Source organism: Homalodisca vitripennis, chromosome 1 (assembly GCF_021130785.1).
Source record: "Homalodisca vitripennis isolate AUS2020 chromosome 1, UT_GWSS_2.1, whole genome shotgun sequence".
Classification (NCBI taxonomy): Eukaryota; Metazoa; Arthropoda; class Insecta; order Hemiptera; family Cicadellidae; genus Homalodisca; species Homalodisca vitripennis.
The window spans coordinates 111704673-111714438 of NC_060207.1; the positions used below are offsets into that span (position 1 = coordinate 111704673).

Consider the following 9766-nt stretch of genomic DNA (forward strand, 5'->3'; position numbering starts at 1 on the left):
CCAATATTTTAGCCGAAAGATGACAAAAGTATACATTTTGAAGTATTGGGGGAAAGGGTAATTTTTTAAATCCAATTTTAACGTACATACGTACGTACAACGTACATTGTTGCATATTTTATCTACTTTAAAAACATTTGTGGGTGACTTACGTACAAAACCCATCCTTCACGAGTTATAAGCCAAAACCAGAAATCTGTCCAAACATTTCGAGGGTTTTTTGCTTTAAAAACTTATACTAAATGGTTTTTTAGCTGCAAACTTGATTTACTACTCTATTATGTCCTAACAACATACCAAAATAATCAGCTTCCTGCAATTTATTTGGACCTAAGGCATTTTGTTGTTTTCGGCGATTAATTTTGGCCTATAATATATTACTCTATGGTTAAAGTAGTAGGTAGTACAATGTGCATTTCACGTTGCCAACACTGATGGATGGACTTGTTATGGCGGGAACATTCCATATTCATTTTTATGATGCAGGATCAATGAGCATTGAGCAATGCTCGGAAGGAAAGGAAGCAAGCACTGAAGTGCTCCAGTCCAAGCATATGTGAGGTTAAGTTTGTTTGTTTAGTTTTAGTAATCAGTATTTTCCAACTTAACTTTCTCATGTTGGTGGTGATTTAGATAGGGTGTCTAGACTGTGGTATTATTTGGGCTAATTTGATTATTGATTCAACAACATTTATGTGTAAAATGACATCAAACTCTACAATAATATATGGAATCAATAGTGATATTGGTAGAAACATATTATTCCAGGTAAATGCATTTGCAGTTGTCACATAGATAATCGTATTTTTAAGCTATGTCGGAAGACATCAAACGGCTATATCTGGAGTCAATAGTGAAATTGGTAGAAATATCTTATTCCAGGTCAAAGCATTTTAAGATGGGACATTTTTAAGTTGATCGATTTTTAACAAGGTATAGGCCTAAATGCATTGTAAAAATTATAATTATCAAAATTGCTGCAAAATTGTTTTTAACCCCTGTCTTTAACCCATGAAAAATGACATCTATACTTTAGAAGGAAAATTGTCATGAGATAAGTAATTTTATGTGGTCGGGCCAGTATTCGGCTGCAGTATAATAAGCGGCCACCGACACTATCAGATTATGATTACCAAATTATTAGATATTCACAACCATCCAAAAGACTAAAAGCAAAATGTTGGAACAAATAACATAATAGATATTTCAAAGAACAATATGATTTTGCTAGTTTTCAATCTTAAAAATTAATGTATAAATTTGTGAAACAAAGAAGACACGTACATCATTTTTCTTGCCTCCATTAGTCAATAACAAACCACATAATTTTAGTTTTGAATTTATTTCCACACATGATTTTACTTTGAACAAATTTTGAGTAATAATGTTGGAACTGGATTAAGTTTTAGGCTTTTAAAGTCGTATTATAGAAATGAAGCTATACATTTATGTGTAAAATAAATGTATTTGTTTCAAATTACATAAAATAACTAAACTTTATTTACGTTTGAGCAGCATAGTAACTTACTTATGATTACTATAGTCAATCTACCACATCCACACCCACATTACCACATTATATGTTGAGGTCATCTTAAGCTACATCGACATATCCATCCCAAGAGGTACTAGGTCGAGGACAATCTTCCAGAGAAGATCCATGCCCTCATACTATGCGTATAACTCATCAGTCCCAAGACTCCTCCGCTGTGGCAGTGACGTGGCTCCACTGATTGACTTCTTCATGAGGCCAACTGGATTTAGAAATGAACTATTTCAAATTATTTATAAGAAACCCTAGTTGGGCTTTTGTAGTGGCAGTATCATAGGTATGGCAATTTCTGTTTAGGGTAAAATTTTTGCACTCTTTTGTTACTTTATGTATGCCTAACTCATTGTGTGTTTGTTATTGTCTTGGTTGCTGAAGTTTGTTCTAGGTTTATCTTTTCTTATTTCTTTAGGAAATTTAATTTTGTTATTTTTAAAATTTTTATCATATTGTTATAGTTTGTTCAAGTTTATTCCTTGTTATTGCTTTAAAAATTTTACTGTTGTAGTCGTTCAAGTTTTATTTTTGATTGTTGCCCTCTTTTCTTGTCTGGACACTAGTCTTGTTACACTTGCTGTTTTGCTCACCAGCTCCTGACTTTTTTTGTCTTAGTTGTTGTCCACATACTTAATGCATATATTATTGTGTATTCATATAGTATTAGTATGCCTATATTGTATTGTGTTATTCAAATATTATTCATTATTATTGTAAAAATGGTGGATACCGTTGATGAATAAATAAATAAATAAATAAATAAATCTGAAGTGGTTTTTTTTGCAGGTACTGATGCCGTCAAAGGTACATTCATTAGTAAAAAAGGCATAGTTTGTTTGATTTCAACTAAAATAGTACACAATTTTTCATTATATTCATAATACCAAATTTAGAATGTTCAAAACAAGTCTTCTCAAGATCGTTTTTAGATATGTCGAGTTTGTTCTTACTTTTTCTGCAACGAAAATATTTGATTTCCACCTTTTATCTAGTTTTTATATCGTCAATAAAAAGCTACACAATTTATATTTAAAGGAGCAAGGTCATTATCTTGTAACCATTTAGAACATTGCTCAGTGTTTATAAAAACATTTTGAGCCAATGTCTGCATATTCATCGCCATTGTTCTTGTCGTCACTAGCCTTCTCCTACATAAACAAAATAACAACAGCTGGTAGTTACATCACTAGACTAAATAAAGAAAGCTGACAATGATTATTTATGAATATCTATAGGTCAAATGTCGTATTTGATAGTATTGATACTTATAATAGATAATCATAATCCGATTGTGTTGGTGGACGCTTATTATACTGTAGCCCTCAATTCCTATTGTTTTTTTTTTTTTTTTTTTTTTTAGTATTCTTGCCATCTGTATAAATAGCTGTCTTGTACTACATAAATCCTTTAAAACACTACTCCAACTGTTATGTATATATGTGTTTTATGTACCAGACTATATTATTTATTTTGAGATTTGTATGAATGTTTAGCACTAATTAACAAGACCCACTTCTAAACCATTTGTTGATTTTTCAAATCAAAATTGCCTTACAAGTGAACAGGATAACAATACTAATCAAATAAAAGTGGGGGAAGACTTAAAATGCTAAAAAATACTACTCCTTAAAGAGGAAAATCTTGTGGGTAGGATGAGAAGCTCTCAAGTAGGCCAGATGGCTCTTGAGTAGAGTGTTTACAGTTGTACACACTTGGGTAAAACGTTTACTCTCAAGTAGAGTGTTAGACTCTCGGGTAGGTGAGATAGATATGTAGTTAGATTAAGTAAGGTTTTGTTAGCTTTATGAACAAAATAGCATTTCTTTACTGTTATTCAGTTATCTTTTGGTATAAACGTCAGCATTTTAAGTCTAAGGGGTGTAAGGAATTGGTTCCTAAAATTGAGAGATACTGTTCCTCATGCAGAAATATTTTTTATTAGTTCTTTCCTCAATTTTTTCTCTATTATAGTCATTCTTAACATTTTTTTTAAGTACTTTCCAAAGCAGCCTATCTATAAGGTTAGAGGTCGACCTGGCAAATCATGAATTTGATTCGGTAAATATTAAGATTCATAGAGTTTATACTAGAAGTAGTACCTGGACTACTGCCGTACGAACTAATAACACAAAAAAACAAATAAATGTACTGTCAGTCAGGTTTTTTTTATTTTATTATTTTCAATTTTTTTTTGAGGGGGGGGGGAGTAAACGGCTACAGCGACAATCGTCACTATATTTTTTTGTGAAATTACGTTAACCTGTGTTAGTATGCAAAAAATTACGGCGATCGGAGCGGTAGTCGCTGATCTTAAGATTTACCTTTGATTCTATTAATGTATTCTGCTCATCCTTCCGAACTGAAATATATATGGTTGTAGGGGATATATTCATAAATAGTTAAGTTTTTAATGTTCTGTTTGTGTGCTGTATGTCTCGATATCAGTGTACCTTAATGTTATATGCGACCGGGACTGATTGCGTATCTGTTATCTGCGCTTCGGTGCTGTGGTCCAGTGCTTCACAAGATATCGTGTACTGTAGTTCGGATCGAGTGAGTGCTTATCAATCATGGATCAACCAGCCACGAGTTCGACAACAATTGTTTGTGAATTGTTTGTGTGTTGGAGTGTTTTGTCGGGCATGAAGGAGTCTACGTTTTGACCTAAATAAGATTATTTCCTTTTAATGGTAAATGGTCTCTATTACTGTCAATTTATATATTAACATTGGGTTTTTACATGATTTATTAAGTTTTATACATTTTACATAAATTTCCTTGCATTACTTTTCAATTTATATCTCTGATCAGCCCCTCTAGAATTTGATATTTTACTGATAAGTACTATCTTGAGGAATGTTTTTCTTTCGTTGATATACGGGCGGGCTTCAGCCGGAGGCACTAGTCTTAACCTGAAAGCAATTAGTTAATTTGTAGCTCAAAATTAAGAAAAAACTCGTTAATTTGGGTAAAAATTCTGCTCATTTCAGTATTATTTTTCATTTACATTTCCAAAGATGACGGTGCATCTGGAGACATGCATCATGAGGTTGAATCATGGTCACAAAAGGTCACGTGACGCCCGATGTGGATGTACAACATGGAAATATTGCTCTGCGTGTGAAAAGTAGTTCTACTTTTTTATGTTCTACAACTTTGTTATTTCTCATTTCCGCCCCGAGAAATCTCATATTGTTTTGTTCAGTAAGAAGATTCCAATCGAAACTCGTATTGCTGTTCAAGTCGTTACTTTCACAATTACCCTTTCCACAAAACAAATCAACAAATTATGTGAAGTGGGACTTGTAAAATATTTGCCAAATCCCCTGAATATTTAGCACCTAGCCTCTAAAAATTATATAAAATATGAACAACGAGGTAATTATAAGCGTTTAGAGACACCATCTAAAAGCATCCTGACTATGTAAATTGTCATTATTACCATGCATTTTAGAGATGAAAATATTAAAAAGTATACTAAATTAATATACATTTTGAATAAGTATACAACTAAAAAGTGTTCTTTACTCCCTAGAGTTCATTAATGATACTTTTGCTTACTCTAGTAGACCCTAGAGAGGTTGACGATTACACCTGTTAGTACTCCTCAATAGACCAAATGTTACAACTGTCTTTTCACTTGGCTGTCATTTATGTTACAAAAGTTTGATAGCACCCCATCAAGTGGGTATGGATACTATACTTTTACACACACACATTGTTCTTAATTAATAAATATTACTGATTACTTCATGATCACAATTACAACTAAAATGTTACAGAGCGCTGTTTATTGGGCTGTAGATGGCTGCAAAGTTCTCTATTTCGCTAAATCAAAATTCAATAGCATCCCATCAAGTGCACATGGACCACAGATCCCTCCTTCAGAAGTCCTTGCCAAAATAAGAATTGTGTAAGTAATAAAAAGAATTACAGTATTGTGTATAGTTTGTTAAAAATTATATTTTACTTTCTTGTCAGTTATTTAAATAGCTATATAATATAAATGAAGGTGAGTGAGGATAAAAAATAAGAAAGGAATGATTTTGTGGGTGTTGCTAACCCCATGTCTCTGTTAATTTGTAACAGGTTTTCTACAAGCTAAGATTTTGTAGTAGGAGTAAATTTTTGTTTCTTCAGCAAAACAATAAAATAGTCTTTATTTATGAAGAATGTCTATCTGCTTGGCTAGTGTTACATGGACCACTTTGTATCTGAAAACATATTTAATATCTCAGAACCAATCTTTAGTTATCATAACCATTCTTGGTTATAGCACTTCAATATTAGTGGTTTCTTGTGGTTTTCTCAACAAAGTATAGTCTCACATACAGGCATGTGAAACTCGCAGCCATGACTAATGTAGTATGTTTCATAGTCTACATCACACAAATCTTTTAAAACTGTTTAAGTTTCATACATGCATGTTAAGTTAAGTACTCAATGATAATATACCACCTCTAATCATTAAGGTATAGTAAGTAATCGATAGCTACCTCAATGCAGTAAAATCTTCCAATTTCTCTAATTACATTGTACTAAGAAGCTGCCCATTAATTACATGAGTACAGTAATTGTCATCCTATCTATTTAACTTCTGCCGTATACCAGATTCATTGCATATTACAGATCAATAACACAGTTTCAGGATTTTCCAACAAACGTAGCAGTGGTTTGGGAATGACTTGAACCCTGAACAGTGGATATAAAAATCAACCAGAATTGCAATGATCCCATTAACCTCATGGTACTTCCTACCTCTGCAGTAACTGCAACATTCTGTTTCCTGTAAATACAAGAAGGACAACCAGAGAAGTTATGGATACCAGCAGGGCTGCTTCTATTAAACACTGTCTTCAGTGCGAAGGAATGTGTTCAACATTGATGACAGTTTTGGTGTAATGGAGATCATGATGACTCTCCAGTTGCAATATCAGTCTGAAGTGGCTAGTGTGACAGAAGGTAATGCATACATAATTAAACAGGATTTGTTTTTCACTTTCCTTTCACTATGTACATTTTCATCAATATCTTTTTCTGTAAAAGAACAACCACACTTTACTACTTTCCAGACTTTATTTTCCAAGACAATTCTCCAAATCCTGGACCATACTCAATCAAAAAGAAACAAATGAGAGTTAACCTGAAATCTGTCTTAATTTATTACTTTATGCATAGTTACTTTACTGTAAAACTTATATCTTTTTCATAGCACTAATGGTACTAAAGTGAAACTTAATTACCTTTAATCATTCTACGCCACAAGTGTTTTCCAGTCACCACATGTTAATAAGATAAGTGGAAAAGGCCCTTCAAAGTTGAAAAATTGTCCAAGATACCAAGGTTTTCTTAAAGCTATTTTTGTTATTTAATTGTAAAATGTTTCCTTAATATGAGAATTGTCCAGAAAGTAACAAGTTTTGAAATAAAAAAAATTCCAAAGTGAAAGAAAAGACTGTTATTATATACATTTGAAAGCTACATTCTTAGACTATTTTTAATGTAAATCCCATTCGAATTGAGGCACTTATCATAGCATGACAAGTTTTTCGATTCCAACTTTCAAAAAACCCCCATCTGTGATATCAACCATTGGTTAACAACAGCGTGGTTAGAAGTTCAGCATCAGTATCAAACCACTACATTGTGAGCCTGACTGTCATCACTTGAACGAGGTGTTAGTCACTTGGTGCTAGATTTGGTTGTATGGAGGTTGACTGAACATCTCTCATCCAAAATCATCAAAGAGCTTTTTTGAGTACGGTTGGTTGTGTGTGGACATTCATTGTTGTGAAGTAGCAAAAGCTCTGAGCTCAGTTTTTACTGATACTTGTTTTGTACACATAACATAGAGCAATGATGGGAAGGGTTGATTCAGTACGAATGATAAGTTCAGCTCCATTTCACCTTCCACTGAGTGCAGCGTCTGAAGTCTAACTCTGTGACAGATTTGACTCCTGGAATCTGGAATCAACATCCATTTGAAGAGATTCAAAACAGTCGGCGATGAAGTTCAAAACGAACTCTACATCGTTTTGACATCAGAGACACCTAGACTACAAACAAATATAATCTAGATGGTAGTGTTCTCATTGTCTAATCAGAAACACAATTGTTTTGCTGATTGAAAATCTCTGAAGCGTTACTAGTTTTCTTTTTTAGTACTGAGTTTCTGTTTTTCCCTCTTTTTCACTTAGAAGAGCTTGTATTTAATTGTTTCTGTTGGTCCTTCTGCATATCCAGTCATTCCCAAGATGTTTAGGTATGTTTTTTATCTGCATTTACCTACTTGAATTTTACTGAACACATCTGACAAAAGTTATTATTTAAAATGTTTTGTTATATTTGGCTTAAGGATAGCCTAGTTATTTACAGTTTAGGAGTATTATAAAAGTATGGTGGGTACTTTGGTATCATCTGAAGCCCACCATTTTTATTACAAATTTTCTTACTGGGGACGAAAAAGACTACATTATTAGAAAATAAAACAGAATTTATGTGACACTGTGAAAATTACATTATGACGATCAATTCATGTTTACTACCTCACAAAAGGAAGCGTCGTTGGCGAGAAGGCCACTCCATCCCTATGTACTTATTTGTCATTACTTACAAATATAAAAAGTTAGTCATTATTTGCGAATGAGTGCTCACATGATCTGAGCTTAAATGTAGATACTATCACGAAGGTTGTTCTTCTTTTTTTTTTCGTTAGAAGTGCAGGGTGGCGACGAAGGCGTGACCGAAGCCTACGCTGATGACCCGGAGTATTTCCTATTGGTACCTTTCCTACCTCAAATCATGTGCCAACGTAATCTAATGTCGGAAAAGTTGGACGATCTGGGACGTGATCTGAAGTCAGGAAAGTACCAATGATATTTTGAGGGACATTTCCGATTATCGGAAATGTCCCTCAAAATATGCAAACCATTGCAAAAGTTTCAATTTTGCTCTGACACCTTAGAGAGTTGGGTGTAAAGTATAATTTGGCCCTTGTCATCTCAACTTATAAGGTTAAATATTTTATTCACAAAAACATATTTAGGAATACAAAAATACAATTTATTTTAAAATATCCCCACAATAAAGATAATGTTTTTACAGTACAGAATATGTGTTTAAAATTTTTCAATTTTGCTGTGTCAAATTTTGGATTACAATCATACAAAATATTGCGTTAGTAAACATAATTACTTATTAGTGTATTAAAATAATCGACAAATTAAATCTTGTTTGTTCTGTAGGGTTTGCCTTTAAGATTAGCTTGTAACGATAATAAGTTTTGCCTTTAGTTATCCTGAGAATATGGAAGAGCTGGTAAAACTCATTGTAGACATTCTGACTTTCCGAGATGTGACTCCGAGAGTGATACTGGTGGAGGAGCTCGAGGGCTACATGGAGGAGAGTGACCACTGCCTGGCTCGTACGTGTGCCACACTGTGCCATGTCGCTGTGTGTTGCTCAGCACGCCTCAAACTGCCCACCTACGTGCTGGTCACTACAACAAAGGATGTACTGCCTCCTGTAGTCTGCTCAATGTTTGACTCTGTATGGTGTCACAACAGTGAACATAACACCGTGACCAGGAAATACCCTGCAGACCTTGTGCCAGCTGCTCAGTTGGTTCTAGGACCCAGATCTGATGGAGCCATAGTATTAAAAGAGATTCACCACTTGTTTGTTAAACATTAGAAATTTATGTGTTACCATGTTGTTGTTCTAAGTAAAAAGTTTGTTTATAAATTTAGTTTTTCTCATTTGTTGTTTACCTGAAGTAAATAAACCACTGCTCAAATTATCTATATAGAATACATTGATGAACCATGAAAAAGTAGTGGTTTTTACACTAAATATGAACAAAATTCAACAAATTCAAAATTTATTAACAGTTTAAAAGTTAAGTTGAGATAAAAAAAACCCATTTGCAACTGCAGATCTTTTTTAGCAGTTTTTTCCTGACTGTATAGACTAGGTATCACAATTACTTCCATTCTTTTATGTACATAGGTTTGGAAACCATTTAATCCTCATACATACATACCTCTATGAATACTGAAAACAACATGAAGTCCTCAAGTGTCCACACACACACAGCTTTTTTGTCGGATGCTTGAAAAATGTTGCCACTATTATTGTTTCTTGACCATCATGATGAATTGCTGACCTAAATAGGTGAATACAGTCTGACTTTAGTAACAAGAAGGCATTCTCACTAGGCTG

The 9766-nt window shown here is 33.5% G+C and overlaps 1 protein-coding gene across 5 annotated transcripts; it reads left to right on the plus strand.

Moving 5' to 3' along the window:
- Positions 1-461: 461 nt before the first annotated feature.
- Positions 462-9289, plus strand: LOC124369279. 5 transcript variants are annotated; one of them, XM_046827207.1, is made up of 4 exons: positions 462-768; positions 5329-5459; positions 6189-6508; positions 8898-9289. In XM_046827207.1, the coding sequence occupies exons 3-4, from the start codon at positions 6448-6450 to the stop codon at positions 9236-9238; spliced, it is 402 nt and encodes a 133-aa protein (XP_046683163.1). In that variant the 5' UTR covers positions 462-768; positions 5329-5459; positions 6189-6447; the 3' UTR covers positions 9239-9289. The 5 variants fall into 5 exon arrangements, with proteins under 5 accessions (XP_046683163.1, XP_046683173.1, XP_046683186.1 ...); XM_046827217.1 differs by having other exon boundaries at positions 6195-6508; XM_046827230.1 differs by having other exon boundaries at positions 468-768; positions 8839-9289.
- The last annotated feature ends 477 nt before the right edge of the window (positions 9290-9766 follow it).

Coding starts and splice junctions, on each gene's coding strand:
- LOC124369279 (XM_046827199.1), top strand. CDS start 694: ATGTGTAAAATGACATCAAACTCTACAATAATATATGGAATCAATAGT. Junction 769..5,328: donor GTAGAAACATATTATTCCAG/GTAAATGCATTT, acceptor AAAATGTTACAG/AGCGCTGTTTATTGGGCTGT. Junction 5,460..8,838: donor CTTGCCAAAATAAGAATTGT/GTAAGTAATAAA, acceptor TTTTGCCTTTAG/TTATCCTGAGAATATGGAAG.